The sequence below is a fragment of the Helobdella robusta genome (assembly GCF_000326865.2).
Source record: "Helobdella robusta unplaced genomic scaffold HELROscaffold_20, whole genome shotgun sequence".
NCBI lineage: Eukaryota > Metazoa > Annelida > Clitellata > Rhynchobdellida > Glossiphoniidae > Helobdella > Helobdella robusta.
In genome coordinates this window covers 112,290-132,278 of record NW_008704084.1, presented here as the reverse complement: position 1 = coordinate 132,278, position 19,989 = coordinate 112,290, and the positions used below count along the sequence as shown (strand labels likewise).

Sequence of the window (19,989 nt, the reverse complement as noted above, 5' to 3'; positions counted from 1 at the left end):
TTTTTTCCCTACCACAGTCAGTTATTATCAGTTTGATGTAAAGTTCATAATGTTATGCTTAAATATTATTAAATTTACATTGCCAGGGTCTAAGTTATAATTTTCACTTATATTACTTTTAAATAATTTTATTTGTTATGCTATTAATTTTTCCATTTCCCTTGAAAATAGATCTAAAAAGCGTACTACTAAACACTCAAACGTGATTCAAATGTTCATCAGCCACCAACATTTTTAACAGATCCGAATCTTCAGACCTCCAAGTTATTCTGGGACTATGGCACTGATTCTGCTGGTTTCGCTGATTGGTGGCATCCTTTATCTCAAGCGCAACAATCTCGAGTTCCTCTACAACAAAACATCGTGGGGAGTTTTTTCAGTGGTTAGTACTGGGCATGACTCCATGTTTCTGCTGGGGTGATTTTGGCATATGGATGGCATAGGACGCAAAACGAAGATTGATTGATAGGATGTGTCATCCTTTTGACCAGGGGAAGAAGAAGCTTGTAATCGATTTGTTGATGGGCGTCGTTAGTGTAGGATGGGGATTATTACTGTTAACTGTAACACAAACTGTTATTCATGACGCCATACGACGCACTCATACATATATTATCATTTATTTATATATGAAAGCTGGAAGGAAACCATAACTGATGCAATATTTGATCAGATCTACCGAATTTTCAGCTTTTGAAAATTCGCAATTGAATCCAAATTGCCAGTACATAAAAAACTGGTTAATGATTATAAAATTACTGTTAGAAATGTTGAAAAGCTCAATCGTAAACTTTCAGAAGCTTAAAACTTGATAGATAAATATTTAAGATAAGAATGAATAAAAGAGTTATTGAAAACTTTGTTTTCTATATAAATAAGTTGAAAAATAACGATATAAAATGTGGTACAAAATATTGAAAAACTTAACCAGAAACTGATCAAAACTAATAATTATACATATATATTTATATATTTTTGTTTATTCATTTAAATTTATGTATAATCATGTCATAATATTGTCACCTGTACGTACACACACACCTACACACACACACACTTAGGTGTTAATATTAGCAATGACATCAGGGCAGATGTGGAACCATATAAGAGGGGCACAACTGATGTACAGAAATCCACAGGATGGGCAATGGGTCGGTACTCCTTGTTGTTGCTGCTGCGGCTGCTGCTGCTACTACTGCTGCGGCTGTTGTTGTTGTTGTTTTTGTGGTTTTCACATTTCATTTTTATTGTTCCCGAGGTTAGTTATAGAATAAAATTTTGATTATGTCGTTTCAGATGCTGCTTTCATTAACGTTACAGTAATTGTTGCTGTTTTAATTACATTCTTCATGATTAATATCATAATCTGTGCATTGTTATATTGCATTATCTACGTCGTTTCTATGCTGTAATACTTTTAATATGTTCCCTCGTCGTTTCTAGCATTACATCCATGGTAGCACACAATCCCAGTTCATCGTGGAGTCCTACATTGTCATATTCCTCAGTTAGTCTACTTGGTTTCATTTCTGTAGTTGCCATTGCCACTGGTGGCTTTGGTGCTGTTGTTGGTGGCATTCATTTCAATCTTGCAAATAAAACATGTACATATTTATAGCAAACAAACGTGCATAAAAACAAACAGATGCAGCGATTGTGGGTGGCATGTTCATGTTGAGTGAAGTTGGCGAGAATAAGAAAGATTCTGGGAAGAAAAAGTGTTAGTTGGCTGACTCTTTTTTTGGCCATTTTTTATAATTATTTCGTTGTTCTCGCGTTTTTTTTAATTATTATTGATAGCTCATTCAAAATATTCTATTTGATTTTTTTGTTTTCGGTGGTTTTTCGGTTGTTTGTTGAACAATAGATAAAATTTCTCTTGAAAAATTCTTTTGATCATAATAATGATGATGTTTTCCATACAAATGTATACAAATCAATTAGTTAAATGCTATTTTTACAGATTAATAAATGAAGGATTGAATAAATAAATAGATGAATGAATGGATTGGTTAATGGATAAATGAGGAATAGATCTATGGATAAGTTGTAGATAGATGGATAGATAGATATATGGATAGGCAGATGAATGCAAATTAAATGTGTGTGTGTGTGCGTGTGTGTGTTTGTGTGTGTGTGTCTACATTTAAATCCTCAACATTAATGCAGTCTACGCACTGTGTGGTCTGGCAGTCGTGGCAATTTTCTTCAGCTTCATGTTGTCCATCTTCAAAGTTAAACACAGAGGATATCCATACAGGTTAGGTACATTGTGTGTGTGCGTGTGTGTGTGCGTGTGTGTGCGTGCGTTTTTGTGTGAAGATCGATCTTTGTATTAATTATTTGCTTTGCTCTGGTTTTATAGCATTTAATACATGTTATAATCTACTTTTAACAAATGCTCTTATTTTCCATGCAGTTTTCTAATAAAGTGAGCGTTGGATGGATTGAAGTTGAGTTACAGTTTGAAGAATGGGTCATTAATTACTCTTTGATTAATATTTGTTACGGTTTTAAATGTAATCATGATAGTTTTTAGTGTTTATGACTGTCCGAATATGTAAATTATTTATTTCCTTTTATAATTTTTGTTAATTTTTAAACAAAAGTTAATTTCAAAGACCACTTTAATTGTTTTTAAAGTAAAAATAATTCCAATTGATAATTAAAAACTGATTTAAGTTTCAAGTTGAATCAGTCATAAGTCAGTCTTGGGTCGAATGTCGATCCACTCAGCTATTTTGGGTACGGCGGCAATGCGGTCAATGTATGTTGCTATGATTGGATACTTTCCAAAAGACAACTCCACATTTATCATTGTCAGATATTCTCTGAAATTCATTACCGTAATGTCCGCCCAAGTTAGCTAAATGGGTGTTTAATTAGATTTCGGATTAGTCATCGCATGTGAAACAGACCTACCAGACAAAGAAATGCATACATTGTCACCAACAAAATATCCATCTTCTCCTCTATTTGATACTAATAACTTTTCAAGGGCAGCCATGTAAACTGGTAGTTGCTCTCTTTCAAACTTAGCAAACATTAGGAGCTGTTCGAAAATTGTTTTCTAGTTAAATGATATTCGTCTAATGGATATAGTTTAAGTTTTATAAATTCATTTTGTGTCACCTTTTTTGTGTCATCTTTCTCGAAAAATATTTGTAGCACAGGTTTCAACGCATCCTCTACACAGTCGACAACCATGTCACACAATGCATTCTCCATTTCATTAGCACCAGCCAAGCCTAAAAAATTAAAAAAGGCTCATTAGTAAGCTCTGACTGAGTCATATGTTTAATTCAGTGGATAATTTTTAAGTTACCATATTTTTTTGCCAAAAATCGTGCGATCGTGTTGCTTTGGCATAATACAACGTTGTCCATTGTGAGAAGAGGTAACTGACCAAATGGTGTTGCTTAGAAGTATCAACATTAAAAAGCGTTAAGCGGTGTGTTATCAATAATTATCAATAGGGCAATACATTATATTGATAGATCGCAAAAAGATTACATTCAGTTATACTACATGCAACATTGTAATTTTTCGTCGAAATTTAAAAAGTTCAATGAGAACTTACATGGCTTTAGCGACTGCCATTCTTCCTTTGAAATTCTTTTGTCTTCGTAAGGAACATTTGCTACATTAAATATCAGGCGAATAATTTCCGCTCGGCCTCTTCCGTTAAAATACGTTAAAATAGGTTTTGAGGGGTCCACCTCGTCACCCATTGCTTGGTTTGCTGCTTCTCTGACAATCGTTTCAAAATTTAACGGTTTTGTATTGCTTTTTTCAACTTTTTGTATATTCGTTTTATTAAAAAACAGATGGAACATAATTTTAGACAAAAATTATTTTCATAAACCAACAATCTTGCTTAATTGTCCCTAAAAACAAATATTAAAATAAATTTTTTTTAAATAAATAGATGTATGTAGCATCTCCATTTTTGTCCTTGCAACAATCGCCATCTTGCCAAATTACCAATAACAATACGCAGCTTTTTTAGACTTGAGGTGATCGGGAGCTGCATTCATCTAAAAACAGGATGGCAGCTATATGTGGCAAAGCCACTGCTACATGCGTTATAGTTCCTTCATTGTCGCGACCAATAATAACTGAAGGATTCAAACAGGTCCACAAGTCATTCTTCTACAAAAGACAAGTTCTGAACACCTCCTGGGGTCTGACCGGTGCATTTGTTAAGCCGGGGGGCTGGATCAACCCGAGGGCCAGTGTGAGCATCACAGGTTGTAAACTCCATACCCCATGTTTAAATAATTTATTTCAAAAGACGCATGATAAAAAAGAGAAGTCAGTCTTGCTTTCTTCAATCAATGTTCTGTTCTCAAAAACTCAGCTAAAATAATATAAAAATAAATTAAAAATAGCTCTGCTAAATTGTTAAACTGAAAGTTGATTTTGAAATAAATTTAAAAATTAAGTTCATCCAATTCATTTTATTTTGATTAAATTGATTGACAACTAACTGATCAATAATCATTAAACACTGAAAGCTGAAAGGATTGAATTGATTTAGTTTTAGATTTAGTGTATTAATGGTAATCTGCAATGTGAAACATTTTATAGGTCCTGGCCAAATAAGATTAGCTCACACAGACATTGACTTTCCTGATTTTTCGGCATATCGTCATGATAGAGAAAGTGGAGAAGATTCTGGCTTAGATAACAGAAAAGCTTTCAGTTACTTAATGGTTGCAGGTTTGTTAATTTTCAACAATTGACTTATTGTTGGGATTAAATTAAATATTTTATACAATCAATTATTGATTTGAAATTAAATGTTTTTAATCCAAAGCTGGAACAATCCCTACAACATATTTTGCTAAGGCAATGGTCCAGGAACTGGTAATTAGTATGAGTGCCTCTGCAGATGTTTTGGCTGTTGGCAAAATTGAAGTGAAATTAGACAAAATACCAGAGGGCAAAAATGTAACATTCAAATGGAGAGGTCAGCCTCTGTTTGTTAGGCATAGAACTGCAGAAGAGATTGAGACTGAACAGGCAGTGGACCTTTCTAGCTTGAGACACCAGGAACACGACAATGACAGAGTAAAAAAACCAGAATGGCTTGTTGTCCTTGGTATATGCACCCATTTAGGTGAGTTCTTTTTCATTAACTAAAGTGTCTTCTTGTTGTACTTTAATATTCTGCTTGCATCTTAAAACATGGTATACAAAAACAGTTCAAATAGTGCTCCAGCTTATCACTAAATATAACCAGATAAGTTTTCATTCATTCCACTGTTTTCTTAAGTACCAATTTTGATCTGTTCCATACCTCTTGCACAAATTATTCCATCTGAAAATTTTGTGGTGGCACTTCAGCATGCCATATCTAGCATAAATTATCTAATTTATGGCTTAAGAAATTAAGCTTTTTGCTATGATTAATTTGTTAATTTGATTGAGAATACAAAAATGGCACTTATAACTCACTTGACTGGGGAATGATCCAACCTACTTTTTTCAATTGCAGGGTGTGTACCAATTCCTAACAAGGGAGAATATGGGGGATACTATTGCCCATGCCATGGGTCACATTATGACTCATCAGGTAGGATACGAAAGGGTCCAGCCCCTCTTAACTTGGCTGTGCCTGAATATGCATTTGCAGATGACGACACATTGGTAGTTGGTTGAACCTCACTTAGTTGTTTTGTTCTATAGATTTACCACACAAATATATAGGCGATTTAATGTCCTTAAAATACCTTAGATTTAATTTGATTTGTATTCAATATAATTATTCAACAAATGAACAACAACTGGCTCTTGTGATGTTTATTTAATGCTGAACATGTGGTTGCTTAGTGTTAAAACAAAAAAGTGAATGAGTGAAATGTCTTGTTAGTTTGATTTTTGAGGTGAAAAATGATTCAATTTGTTGACAATCCAATAATCTTCGCGGTCCCTCGCAAACTCCCTGATGAATCTTGAGTGGTTCAGTTAATTAAATAAGAGATCATAAAATAGATGGACTTTAAATTCTACGTAAAATTTTTTATTAACTTATTAAAAATCATACTGGATAATCGTTTATTATTTTGTAAAGAAAAAACAATTTGCCAACTACCTGTAATTGCAAACAAAGAGATTGTGCCGATTTTCTATCATTTCACTGGAAAGGTCCCGGACATTTTCATCTTTTATCCTCTCCAACCCATGATAACCTTGCATTACAGTTGTGATTTCTATGAACTTTCTGTCTTGTAATATGAAATAATTAATCTTACAAGTAGTCTTGTTTTGGGTAAACTTAAAAATGAAAAGCTGGCCATTATAACATAGCCATTAATTAATACAAATCAGATCAGAACAAAGTAACTTCAAATTTAACTCTGTAGTATATGAAATATAAGATATAAATATAAGTCATTTGAGGGCTAGACATTCAATAACAAAATCAAATTAATAAAATAAATTATGAATGGAATTTACTTGATTTGTCCTCAAATATCATGCCTATTTCATAAACAAATTTTAGGAAAATGTTTCTAGGGTCAACCATAATAAACTTTTTCTGCCCTTCTGTTAGCAGGTTATAATTCTGTTTGATTTCTTCAACTGCCTGTAATTTTGTAATACCAAATTATATTCCTTAATTGACATTAAAAAATTATAGCAGTGTGTTTTTTACATAATTTATTTATGTATTATAATGGCTGGTTGTGGGTTACTATTAAACTAAATATAACGTAGCAACTTTACTAAACTCTCTAGTGACTAAGCCATTTAATGAGTTGAAATCACCTCTGCTTATGCAGGATGACACTATTCCCACTGCCTAAAAAATGAAAAAATATTTTAATGAGTCTTATTCTTATCTCTCTAAAAAAGATTTCGCAGTTAAGCGTATGCAATATAAACAAGATAGCCATAAAATAAAACGACAAATTTGCCTTATTATTATTTATTAATTAAGCAGGCAAAAAAATTACCTGTTCAGCTCCACACAAAAAACTTGAAAGAGTGAATTCTTCATCAACGAAACGACGTATTAAAAAGGAGAAGAAAAAATTTCTAATGGATTTGAAGATGTTTGGCCATATAAGTTGAGTGAACTTCATTAACTGTAAGTCTTTCACTGTTCTTGAGCCCTCCGAATCGTCACTGAAACCACGTCTTTGGTAGGTGACAGCATTTTGAGAGGCAGCCAACAAGTGTCCGTCTCCACGCCCGTGTGTTTTACTTGGCGAGGATATTTTATGACTTTTGTTGATGAATAATGACGTGAAACAACATTTTGGAGTAAAATTTATAAAGCTAAACCTAATAGAATTGCAATTAGAAGCTCGGCAAGAAAAAACAATTTGCTTGGAAAAGTTTCGAAGTGCCATTTTAAAACATAGATATCACAACCTGTAAATTGTACAATATATTTTTATTGTTTATATTTTGTATGTTCCCATCCTTCGTATCCATATTCTTGGAATATCCCATTTCCATCTCATTATATTCACAGTCAATATTACTGAACTATTACATATATTTGTAAAATCATTCAACCAAAATATACTTACTTCAATATCCTACTAAAACCCCACATCAAGCAAAAACTAAATTACAAAGTGATTAATTAAAGAGAAAGGTAAAGAATGTATGAAATATTCAAGACTATCATTCCATAAAGCGGATCAACATTTACAAAATCAAACATTAGAATTATAAGTACTGGTTTAGCATAGGACGACATGAAACTTTATATATACTTTCTATAGCATTAAAATGGAAATGTTTCGATCACATGAACAATTTTGTGTATAACATTCGATTAAAATTTTTACTCTTGCGTCTAAAGTACATCGGTCATGTCACTCATTCCTTAACAGCTCCTAGTGCTTTTGATTTTCATAACACTTGTTATTGACATAACGTTTTCATCCGAGACAAATAGCTACTAAACTAAAAAAAAACTCTTCTTCTACGGTTGAATGTTGAAAATTGTTCATTTATTGACTATCCTATTTCCCTTGAACTGTTGGAAAACTGACATCCATGTGTTTCTTAATCTTGTTAAATGCTCTCGATGTAAATTTCAGCGATTTATAATACAGCGATATCTTCTTCAAAGATACGCAACCTACAGTTTCTGGTTAATGATTATAAAATTACTGTTAGAAATGTTGAAAAGCTCAATCGTAAACTTTCAGAAGCTTAAAACTTGATAGATAAATATTTAAGATAAGAATGAATAAAAGAGTTATTGAAAACTTTGTTTTCTATATAAATAAGTTGAAAAATAACGATAAAAAATGTGGTACAAAATATTGAAAAACTTAACCAGAAACTGATCAAAACTAATAATTATACATATATATTTATATATTTTTGTTTATTCATTTAAATTTATGTATAATCATGTCATAATATTGTCACCTGTACGTACACACACACCTACACACACACACACTTAGGTGTTAATATTAGCAATGACATCAGGGCAGATGTGGAACCATATAAGAGGGGCACAACTGATGTTAAGAAATCCACAGGATGGGCAATGGGTCGGTACTCCTTGTTGTTGCTGCTGCGGCTGCTGCTGCTACTACTGCTGCGGCTGTTGTTGTTGTTGTTTTTGTGGTTTTCACATTTCATTTTTATTGTTCCCGAGTCTTAGATAATTAAGAAATGCTAACTTTATCGGAAAGTAGCTTGCACAATCGACAATGTGGCGCTGAATCTGTACAAATATTTCATCTAAATTTTCATAACCATCAACTACATAATAATATATCCTTTCTGAAAAAGAGGATCATAATTTTATTTCAGATTAATAAAAACCATTGCAATCTACGGGGTTCTGGGAGGAGGTGTTTTTGTGGCGTCTTTCGTTGGGGTGTTTAAAAAACTTGTAATGTGTTTGTAAGAGGTCTGGTTGGTGTAGAAATGTGGGTGGGGTGAAACAGCATTTTGTAGATACATGTCAATGCGTGAATGTGTAAAAAAAACGTTTAACAATTATCGAAGTTATTTTTTAAAAGCTTTCAGACAGACAAGAATGTTTTAAGTTTAAAAAAAATGAAATAAAATGAAAAAGCAAATATATACAATTATTTAAACTAAATACAATTTTCAACGATACAACTCCTCCATCCATTCATCTACACATTATTCCAATTCATCTTTGGCGTCAAACATCCGATCCTCCCGTCAGGCTGACAATCTTTAGCTGCAGTTTGTTCATCCTAATTCTCATCTGTTCTTTTTCCTGTTTCAAATCATCCAAGTTATCGTGGTCTTGAATAACTGTTCGGTTTTTCATTAATAATTTTTATTAGTTTGATGGATTTTTAAATATTATCAAAGAATTTATGTTATTATTAAATGAAATAAAGAAGAAATTGAATGAAGTCAATATTAAGTGCTGCTTACTTATGACGTCATATTCATCGTCGGATTCGATGTATCTATATGGCATGATGTCCAGTTCGTTGAATAGGTTTTGTTCATTGATGTTGTTGTCATTGATGTTGTTGTTGTCATTGATGTTGTTGTTGTTATTAATGTTGTTGTTGTCATTAATGTTGTTGTTGTCATTAATGTTGTTGTTGTCATTAATGTTGTTGTTGTCATTAATGTTGTTGTTGTTATTAATGTTGTTGTTGTCATTAATGTTGTTGTTGTCATTAATGTTGTTGTTGTCATTAATGTTGTTGTTGTCATTAATGTTGTTGTTGTCATTAATGTTGTTGTTATCATTAATGTTGTTGTTGTCGTAGATACTGGGGTTGTCATTGATGCTGGGGTTGTCATTGATGCTGGGGTTGTCATTGATGTTGTTGTTGTCATTGTGGTTGTTGTAGATTTTGTTTGGGACGTTCCTACAGTCGTCGTAGCTCTTGTTGTTCTCTATGTTAAGGTTGATGTTGTCATTGTTGTTGTTATAGTTGTTATAGAAAATATTCCTGACATTTCTTTTCGCTTCCAAAGCCTCGTTATTTGCTTGGCAATCTTTCAGTTCTTTTTTTAATTGACATATTCTGAAAAATGTAAAAGATAGATTTAACATTTGATTTATTTATAAAAGAAAATGTTGAAAATTACGTTTATAAACATAAATAAGCATGCTGGTGTTTGTATGAAGAAATTATGTTTGGAAATGGAAACTTACATGTCCAGTAGACAGATTTTGTAAGGTGCTCTGTCAGCATCTTTTTCTGAAATTTCCTCAATGTCATGGTTCTTATTCATTGCCGATTTGATGTCTTCCTTCAGTCTTTTGTTTTCTAATTCTATAAAAATGTAAAAAATAAATGCGTTAGATGTTATTCAATTATTTTTGAAAATAATTAAAGTTATGATGAATGATTAAATTATGAAATAAATACATGGAGCACTACTTACTTAAAGATTGTATTTCGGCGTTCATCGCTTTCATTTCCTCTTCGGCTTCTTCCTCTATAGTCTTCGCCAATCTAAGTTGTTTTTCCAGGTGTGCAAGTCTCAGTTGGAAATCTTCGCATATTGTTTTTAACTTTTTATTCTCCTGCAGTGAATGAGAAAAATAATCCGTTAAAATCATTTCAAAAGCAAATTTACTAACAAACATAAGTTACAACAATTCTTAAAAAACGCAACAAACATTAGACTACTTACCTCGTAAATATTGACGATGTCATCTATGCTTTTGACTGATATTTTGCCCATGGTCTGGTACACCATGTTGAAATCGTCTTCATTGATAGCAACAGACATATTGTTGTTAACGTTGTTCATTTCCATGTTGTTGTTTTTGTAGTAGTAATAGTAGTAGTTGTAGTATTAGTAGTAGTAATAGTATTAGTAGTAATAGTAGTATTAGTAGTAGTAACAGTAGTAGTGGTAGTAGTAGTAGTTGTTGTTGTTGTTGAAATAGTAGTAGTGATAGTAGTTGCAGAAGTAGTAGTAGTAATATTAGCAGTTGAATTAAATGTTATGAGAACGCAGTAACAGAAAAGTAAATGTTATTTCAAAATAATTACTCTGTTGGTCGTAGATAATTGTTGTTGATTGTTCATCAAAACCTCTGCTTTATATACCCAGTTCGACCAGCCAAGCAAAGAAGGGGTAATAAAATTTTGTTCAACCAATCAAAGTTTTATCATTTATTGTCGATAACTTTATTTGTAACTTTATCGTTACGTAGTTATAACTTTAACGACAAAGTCAATTAGGTCTCTAATTGTTACTTTGGCAGCTTAACAAGCAGCGACAACAAAGAGCGTAGGATCGTTATTGGTAGAATGTAGATGCAACATCAATCGTTAGCAAAACATTAAAGTGGATGTAAATTATTTTCACTTTAACAAAGTTTATTCAGGATAATATCTAAGAAATACAAGTATTCATCAGCTATTCAGCTATTATCAGATATCTTTTGCTTACAACAAAAAATCCATCAATTTGTCAGTATCTTCTATTAACACAAACACACACACATACACACACACAAACACACAAATACACACAATACACATACACACTCACTCACACTATCATGTAAAGGTGAACCTTAACAATGGCGCGTCAAGATTTATTTTTAGTTGCATTGGATATTTGACTGGGTCAAATAATTTCCAATCAGTCGACTTAACTTGTGAGTTATACAAACTTTCTCAAGTAACCCGTTTTTTGATTTTAACCTGTTTTGAATTTTTGGAAAAAGTTTAGTAAGTTTACCTGATGAAATCTTATAAATCTATGTTGAAATTTTGTTTGAACGCGATTCATCTTCGGCTTATTAATGTGGTTAATATTTGATTTGAAACTGTGGTTTGGTTAACAAGGAACACTAATGTTTTCGTTTTTTTGTTCAGTACACGTTTTGAAATGAACTTTACAATAAAGTTTGAGTTAAAGAAGGAATGACATGAATTCTTTTTCTCATTGACTGACTGACTGACTCACTAACTAACTGACTCACTCGTTCACACGCTCACTCACTCGTTCACACGCTCACTCACTCGTTCACACGCTCACTCACTCGTTCACACACTCAATCACTCGTTCACACACTCACTCACTTGCATTATTGTAATTATGTTAAAAAAAAAAATTTTTGTCAAAAGTTTTTAAAAATATTTCATTGAAATGTCTCCAAATAGTTACCCAAATTGATAAACATTTCTGTTCACATTTGAACGCCCACTGCTTAAAGACGATATAAAAACATGCATAGAAGCAATGTGTATTTATTTGTATGTGTAGTGTGTATGTTTAATTGTATATGTACGTGTATTGTGTATATTAAATTGTAATTTTTTGATATGTTGGTCCAAGAAGTGTGACACCTTTTAATATTTTTATCATAGCAAGCATTACTGCAGCTTGTACATATTTTTTTTTGATAAATTCGTTTACTTTTTCGTTTATTTAACGTTCGTTTTTTAACAATTTATTATTTGATAAATAATAATAAAATAATACTAATATCAATAATAGCAAAGTTCATTCAAAATAGTTCAAGTTTGAAATTCAAATTTTTTCAACATGTGCTTGAGCGCGCGGCAATGAAATATGAGTTATGAATTAGACAGGAAGCTTACAAACGCAAGACATGCGGTGATTCTCACAAATGATTACATTTCCGAGTCTTAATTCAATATATAAAAATTTATAGGGCCTGTTGTACATTATGGCAACAGACTGCATAAAACTTGCATGTCAAATGCCCATCTAACGAGTTACTTAAACATTTGCAATACGTCCACGCCATACAACGTCTCCAGATTTTATTTCAGTTATCCTAAAATAAAGTTTTGTCGGCATAGGCATGCTGTTTAATGTCGATTCAACAAATCGTCACACGCATGTAAATGTGCACACGGATACGACCTCGGCTTCATTTAACTTTGTTTTTTAACTAAAAGAAATCATAACTGTTCAATTGCTTGAGGATATTTATATTTTTTTTAAATCGGCAACGTCAATAAACGTAAATAATTTATAATCTTCTTCCTCTTCTGCCTCCCTTCCTCCTTGTCGAGTCTGACGGAATAGGGGTGACATCCTCTGCAAATAAATAATTCACTTTGTATTAAATGTTAAGAGAAAAAATAATTAAAGGCTTGAAAACAAATTTGATAATAAAAAAAAACAAACACTAAACGAAATACTGACCAATCCTTCCAATTTTCATCCCTGATCTGGCCAATGCCCTGAGGGCTGACTGAGCACCTGGTCCTGGCGTCTTTGTTCTGTTAGAGAAAGTTTGTATTAAGTGGAAGAAAAATAAATTTTATTATTTGATTTATAACTATTAGAATAAAGTCATAGATATATTTGTACTAGGTGTCGAAATTACTTATTAGTCAAATGAAAGTGTTAATGTGTATATAAATGAATGAGTGTCCATGGCAGAGAAATCAAGAAATGATATATATCAGTGAGATACCTTTCTTGGTATTTAATGTTAGTCGGAATGCAAACAATGTGTTCGAAAGAAATGACTTTGTAACAACTGCCTTAAATCAGACAACTATGCCAAATTGCCAGATTAGCATGATTGACAAGTGCATGCCAATGAGTGGTTGAAAAATGAAATTGAAATTTGAAAACAATAAAAAAATCATTAAAAAATGTTTGCATAGACAGAGAAATGAGGATGAAATTTCTGAATTTCAATGCAAAGTTCTGGCGAAAAAGTACCAAGTACCAGTATCTGTTAATTTTAAAATGAAAAACTGACCTATTTCCTCCAGTAGCTCTCAATTTAATGTGAAGAGCAGTAATCCCTATCTGCTTGCATCTCTCAGCGACATCTTGAGCAGCCAACATGGCGGCGTATGGAGACGACTCATCTCTGTCTGCCTTGACCTTCATGCCACCAGTTACTCGCACAATCGTTTCTCTGAAATAAAGAATTTTAACTTATCTAACATTAATAAGTCAGCAAACGTTGGTTAACAAATGTTCCTAGCTCTAACTCTAACCCTGACACTAACAAGCACTCAATCATTACTAAGTAAATATCATTATAAATTTAAAACTATTTATTTTATAAAAACATTTATCATTTTTCAAAAAATAGCTTTGAAACTTTTGCAAGCTCTTCACAAGTTAAAAATTAAATGTTCTTTAGCTTCCCTTGAGTAAATTTTAACTGATTACTTTAATTTATGGTTTATTATCATGGATATATATATATAATATGGATATGGCAGATGCGTTATATATATATATATATATATATATATATATATATATATATATATATATATATACATTGTTCCTATATGTATATACATATAACATCAAGAAAAATCTAACAAATAAATGTTGAAAAGTGAATTTAAATTTTAAATTCAAGTAAAAAATCAGTTTTTAGTCAGTTGTTTAGCGATTATCGTTCTAGTTGCTTTTTTTCATGTTATTGACATTTAATTAAAAAACTTGTCTTTAGTAAGATGTTTGATCGTAAAAATCAATAAAATGTCAATTACTACAAAAAAATGTTTATTTAATTAATGTTTAAGCGTTTTATTTCATAGAACTAAGCAAAGTTATTAGGCAGGTAACAATTCTTATGCCATATCCATTATATCCATGTTTATTGTATAATATTATAAATTTTTTAAATATATCCTGGTAAGGGAGTTTTTAATAATTAATTTAAGTTACAAACTAAGCTACAACATCTCTAAAGCAGTAAAGCTAGTGTACGTAAAAATTAACAAACTTTCCAGAAAGATCGGTAACGTGAACAAACGTATCGTTGAAACTGGCAAATATGTGAGCCACCCCAAACACTAATTCTCCCTCGGCAACCTGGGGACCGAGCGTCACTTGCTCCTCTTTAACAACTTTTGCCTTACGTGGTGCCATATCTTCTGGGAGTTAATTTTTAGAGCTTTAACAATTTTAAAATAGACATCGTGACAACATGCAACTAATATTTTAAGCAAAAATCAACCAAAACAACGGATGAGAAAGGACTTAATTGAACCTCATAAATCGCCAACAGATCGGCAAAGTAAACAACGTGAAAAGAAACAACAACATCCGGTTTAACTATTCGACACGTCCAAACAGCAAACATTCTAATATGGCTAACATCATACCGCACAGTGTACTTAGAATCTCTGTAAATAAGCTAGAATATAATATTTTATTAGTTTTTTTTGTAATTTTTAAATAAATCTTTTAACCTCTATATAAGGATTTTGAATATTAATATTTGATAATAATAATTTTGATACATTTAAGCAACTTTGTTGCAATTCGAAATGAATCTTTCATTCGAATTCAATCATCAAACTTCATTCACATTGGAATTAGGCGATACCAGTATAAAGTATCATATACAGAAGAGAGTAAAATTAATAACTTGTTTATTATACCACTAACAATTTGCAGTAGTAGCAGTACAACCATTACTTAATGATTATAGCATCGATTCTATTAACAATCAGCTACTACAAACATATTTAACAACTTTTTCATAATTAAATCCCTGTTACATCAAACATACAGACACAAAATGTAAGTACTCGTGGATCAGTTCATTACACGCCGAGATCTCTTTGCAATCAAACTCAGACACTTCAACGTAGGACCAAAGACCTTTAACTATTACACTATACGATTCTAGCGTTGTCACCAACATTTTAACTCTTGCTATTACTTTTAAAATGACTACAATACTACTACTTTTGCTTCTAAAACGTTTGCCACTACTGTTACAATTACTACAACTTGTTAAATATTTTAGCCACCAAATATCGTCGACGTACGTTCTATTCATCATAATAAAATAAAACATAGTCACTCATCTAAATGGTGCAAAAAGGGGTAAAAAAAATTTCAGCCAAATGTCACCGCACAGCCGTGTGGATGTGTATGTATAGATGTACGTACGTATGAACGTGTGTGTGTGCACTGTGCATGTATGAATGTGTTTTTATGGATGTGTGTACAGTACACATGCGTACGAGTGCGTGTCTGTACGTATTAATGTGTGAACGTGTGTGTGTGTGTACGTATTAATGTGTGTATGCATGGATGTGTGTATGCATAAATGTGTGGATGGATGAATATGTGTTGATGGATGAATGTGTTGATGGATGAATGTGTTGATGGATGAATGTGTGTATTGATGAATGTGCGGATGGATGAATGTGTGTATGCATGAATATGTGGATGGATGAGTGTGTGTGCATGAATGTGTGTATGTATAAAAATTAATAATTGCACTTCCAACACAACAGACCGCTTAACGACAAAAACACAGCGGGTGATTGATTATTATATGTACAAGAATTACCGTTAATCATGTATAATAATTTTAATTAATTATTATCATAACATTTATAATAATAAGAAAAAAAGAAGAATAATAATAATAATTACATTATTATTATTATGACATTAATATTAACATTAATAATAACAGTAAAAACAAGAAGAATAGATATGATGTTAAAACAAATTAAAAAATAATTGCTTATAAAGATGACCATTTAATTTATTAGACAGCAACGAATGAAATATACTACCATGAACCCAGAGTTAAGGACTTTCGAAAAGTTAATTTAAAAAGCGCTATATAAATATCAGTAATACTTTTACTATTTCTACTACTACTACTTCTTCTTCTTCTACTACTACCACTACTACTACTACTACTACTACCACTACTACTACTACTACTACTACTACTACTACTACTACTACTACTACTACTACTACTACTACTACTACTAATTATAATAATAATAATAATCATAATAATAATCATAATGATTTGAAATGAATGATCAATGATTTAATTAGAAGTTCACCACTTGGTACAGAAATTTTGCACACTATTTGATTAGTTTAACAAATGAGTGGATGGCTACAAAACCAGTTACACAAATAGAGTGGCGCGGCTGAAAAAAATTGCGGGAACCTGAAACCTGAAAAGTAGTGATGGCACGATCGTCGAAAATCACACATCGACACACGCACACACAGAACAAATCTAAATATAAATCTATAACTACATACATATTTGAATGAGTTAATGGTTATACACATCAGGGTCAATTGGAACCAATGAACCCGAACACATTTCAATCCTAATCAACTTGATGACAACTGGTTTTATGTCCTCAATCGGTTTGTAATAAAGCTCCACATCAGTGCAGATGTACGTAGAACCTGGCGGTATGAACTCAATTCCTTCGTTCTGTCAGTGAAGAGGTTTCAACAGAATAATCAGTCATTTTAATCAGACAGATAGACAAACGTAGAGACATAAACCGAGAGACAAACAGACAGACATACAGACAAACGTTCATTCAATTAGTTATGCATTCAGACGGTCAGTCGATTAATCAGTGATCATTCAGTTAGTCATTTACTCACTCATTCACTCACTCATACACTCACTCATTCACTCAGTCAGTCAGCCAGCCAGCCAGTCAGTCAGTCAGTCAGTCAGTCAGTCAGTCAGTCAGAGTCAGTCAGTTATCAATGTTATCAATCAAATAGTAAATGAGACAGTCAACGACTTGATTATATCATTTTATTTTAATCATATCTCAAAATCAAGTACCATCACTATGCATGTCAGCAGCACAATTGAACTGCTGTTATTGATTGGTTTACATTAAACGTGGAAAAGATGGGCAATGAAACAAGTTAAAATTGATGAATAATACAAAACAAGAAAAAAAAATGTTTTTCAGCCCGCGAAACTTGTATAATAAAAAAAAAATATTCAGATTTCGGTAAAAATTGTTGACTAAAATTTTCGCAATTCCATTCCTCTCAAGCACCCATACACAAACACACACACACCACACACACATACACACACACAATCACGCACCACACAAACACACACACAGAGAGAGAGAGAGAGAGAGAGAGAGAGAGAGAGAGACGCACACGTCGCGTAAATAAGTACAGATATCTATAAACTACTCAATGATAGTCAGACCAACCCTGTTATTAGACATTGGAGTAATCACTTTCTTCAACGTGCTAATATTATTAGGATAGTCACCTAAAGATAGGGCGGCAAAACCCACATTCTCAAATCCGAAAACTAATCTGGATATTTGACCGGAAAATGTTTTATTGGCGAAAAGGAGGTATCCTCTGTAGGTGTTGTCATCCAGGAATGACACCGTGTAGTCCTTATCTACATCAATGGTGTAAACACCGCCATCGAGTTTTGAGTCTGGATACTCTTCGCGGACGAAGAACAAAGATGTCAAGTCGGCTGGCTGGCACGCTGAAATATGGGGTTTGAATATTTTTTTGTTTGATTTTTGTTTATTGATTGTTTTTGTTTAGCTTTTTAAAGCTTATCTCGACAAAAAAAACTTATTATTTGATATTAGTTGGTCTGGTATAAAAGCAAGGCACCAGTTTGAATTTAAACTGAAAGTGATTGATTCCATTGGTCGATGGAAGACAGTTGAATTTTAACTATGTAAAATTAAAAAATGACGTACATGATTTTGTGACTATTGTTGTCGTTCCGGCTGCTGATGTCGTCATGAAAGATGTTGTAGTCGTTGTTGTAGCTATTGTGGTCGTTGTTGAAGCTGCTGTAATCGTTGTTGTAGCTGTCGTGGTCATTGTTGTAGCTGTCGTGGTTGTTGTTGTAGCTTTTGAAGTCGTTGCTGGTAGCCAACAAAATAACTACCAATCAATGTATTGTGTGTATGCGTGCGTATGGTGCGTGTTTATTCATGTACGTGTGTGTGTGAGGTCGTGTGTGTGTCAGTAGTGATATTATTTATTTGAATTTGTCATTGTAACAATTGAGAAGTATATATAAGGAGAGAAATACATACGAAATATAAGCACGTATATAAGCAGCTATAGGACACAATGTATATTTAATTAACATTATTGAAGTTTTTCAAGAGTTTGAAAAAATAATCGCTACTAAATAATTAAATTTAGTAGGAGGTCGTGAGGACGAAAATTCAACTGTGGCTAGTGATGTTGCATTGAGAGGCAATATTTGCTGTTTGGCTGCTCAGAAAATAAAAAAATTTATTTCCTTTTTTCAATGAATGAATGAATGATTGAATGAATGATTGAATGAATGATTGAATGAATGAACGAACGAACGAACAAATGAATGAAAAAATTTAATACTTTATTTAATACCTTCACAGATAATGTGAAAAATGTTTTCAAAAGAAATCTTGTAAAACTAATTAAAATTATGATAAACTTGAATAACAACACGTAATTAAGTTCATGTGTGTATGTGTGTGTGTTTGTAGTTTGTGTGTGTTGTGTGTGTTGTGTGTATTTGTATTTTGTGTGTGTGTGTGTGTGTGTGAGCGTGAATTCGCATCCGTACATGATGTATTAAATAAAGTTTGCGTGTAAAGACCTTTTTTAATGGTTATAAAAATATTTATTTATTTATAAAAAAATTTTTAAATTTGAAATAGAAATTTAATAAACGAGACTACACAATGACATCTACTACCTAAAACGACGACGACGACGACGACAGTGGTAGCAGCGACAACCGCACCGACACAACTTCCAAGTAGCGGCCACAACCACCACAGAGTTCTGCCACTAGTCCCTACCACCGATACGTCTCCTCCTATCATCTTCAACTATTTTACCATTTTGTATTTTTTAACTTGATAATAATTTAATTTTATTTGATTTTATTATTTTGTTTACTTAATTAAAAAAAAAGAACATGCAACTTCCAAATATATTTATGAGTTAGTTTAAATTAAAAATTTAATTTACATGCATTATATTGAGAAATGCACATACAACAAGGTAGCTGAATTCGAAATATTTTTTTTCAACAATAATGTAACGGAAAATGCTACTGAAGTATTTGTAAAAAATTACATCACAATGCATCAGTCATTTCCGCTATAAATTATAAATTATTGAGTGATGAACAATCATTATAGTAAATTAGTTTCAGATAAATTTTTAAATGAATACAATCGTATAAAAATAATATATATATATATATTTATTTATATATATTTGTGTGTGTGTGTG

The 19,989-nt window shown here is 32.1% G+C and overlaps 7 protein-coding genes across 7 annotated transcripts; 3 read left to right on the top strand and 4 right to left on the bottom strand.

The window, feature by feature from the left end:
* Nucleotides 1-238: 238 nt before the first annotated feature.
* On the top strand, nucleotides 239-2,339 carry HELRODRAFT_77505 (hypothetical protein; the record flags this gene model as incomplete). Its single annotated transcript, XM_009017867.1, has 5 exons — nucleotides 239-382; nucleotides 1,062-1,151; nucleotides 1,444-1,507; nucleotides 1,646-1,720; nucleotides 2,170-2,339. Coding segments are annotated over 5 exons (543 nt in total), but the record flags the coding sequence as incomplete, so codon positions are not given.
* A 359-nt stretch (nucleotides 2,340-2,698) lies between these two features.
* On the bottom strand, nucleotides 2,699-3,731 carry HELRODRAFT_77319 (hypothetical protein; the record flags this gene model as incomplete). Its single annotated transcript, XM_009017866.1, has 5 exons — nucleotides 2,699-2,866; nucleotides 2,942-3,052; nucleotides 3,133-3,248; nucleotides 3,326-3,418; nucleotides 3,581-3,731. The coding sequence occupies 5 exons, from the start codon at nucleotides 3,729-3,731 to the stop codon at nucleotides 2,699-2,701; spliced, it is 639 nt and encodes a 212-aa protein (XP_009016114.1).
* Nucleotides 3,732-4,559: 828 nt separating this feature from the next.
* On the top strand, nucleotides 4,560-5,664 carry HELRODRAFT_77345 (hypothetical protein; the record flags this gene model as incomplete). The annotated part of the gene is made up of 3 exons (XM_009017865.1): nucleotides 4,560-4,722; nucleotides 4,820-5,122; nucleotides 5,501-5,664. The coding sequence occupies 3 exons, from the start codon at nucleotides 4,560-4,562 to the stop codon at nucleotides 5,662-5,664; spliced, it is 630 nt and encodes a 209-aa protein (XP_009016113.1).
* A 207-nt stretch (nucleotides 5,665-5,871) lies between these two features.
* HELRODRAFT_171110 (hypothetical protein) lies at nucleotides 5,872-7,570 on the bottom strand (the record flags this gene model as incomplete). The annotated part of the gene is made up of 6 exons (XM_009017864.1): nucleotides 5,872-5,947; nucleotides 6,098-6,230; nucleotides 6,463-6,592; nucleotides 6,728-6,808; nucleotides 6,963-7,233; nucleotides 7,545-7,570. The coding sequence occupies 6 exons, from the start codon at nucleotides 7,568-7,570 to the stop codon at nucleotides 5,872-5,874; spliced, it is 717 nt and encodes a 238-aa protein (XP_009016112.1).
* Nucleotides 7,571-8,438: 868 nt separating this feature from the next.
* On the top strand, nucleotides 8,439-8,645 carry HELRODRAFT_77289 (hypothetical protein; the record flags this gene model as incomplete). The annotated part of the gene is made up of 1 exon (XM_009017863.1): nucleotides 8,439-8,645. A coding segment is annotated over one exon (207 nt), but the record flags the coding sequence as incomplete, so codon positions are not given.
* A 3,788-nt stretch (nucleotides 8,646-12,433) lies between these two features.
* HELRODRAFT_111042 (hypothetical protein) lies at nucleotides 12,434-14,968 on the bottom strand. Its single transcript, XM_009017862.1, has 5 exons — nucleotides 14,948-14,968; nucleotides 14,681-14,831; nucleotides 13,691-13,852; nucleotides 13,123-13,199; nucleotides 12,434-13,014 (listed from the first exon to the last, which is right to left on the bottom strand). Exons 2-5 carry the CDS (start codon nucleotides 14,824-14,826, stop codon nucleotides 12,947-12,949), a joined length of 453 nt encoding a protein of 150 aa, XP_009016110.1. The 5' UTR covers nucleotides 14,827-14,831; nucleotides 14,948-14,968; the 3' UTR covers nucleotides 12,434-12,946.
* Nucleotides 14,969-17,002: 2,034 nt separating this feature from the next.
* Nucleotides 17,003-18,573, bottom strand: HELRODRAFT_171107 (hypothetical protein; the record flags this gene model as incomplete). Its single annotated transcript, XM_009017861.1, has 3 exons — nucleotides 17,003-17,170; nucleotides 17,931-18,223; nucleotides 18,447-18,573. 3 exons carry the CDS (start codon nucleotides 18,571-18,573, stop codon nucleotides 17,003-17,005), a joined length of 588 nt encoding a protein of 195 aa, XP_009016109.1.
* Nucleotides 18,574-19,989: the final 1,416 nt, after the last annotated feature.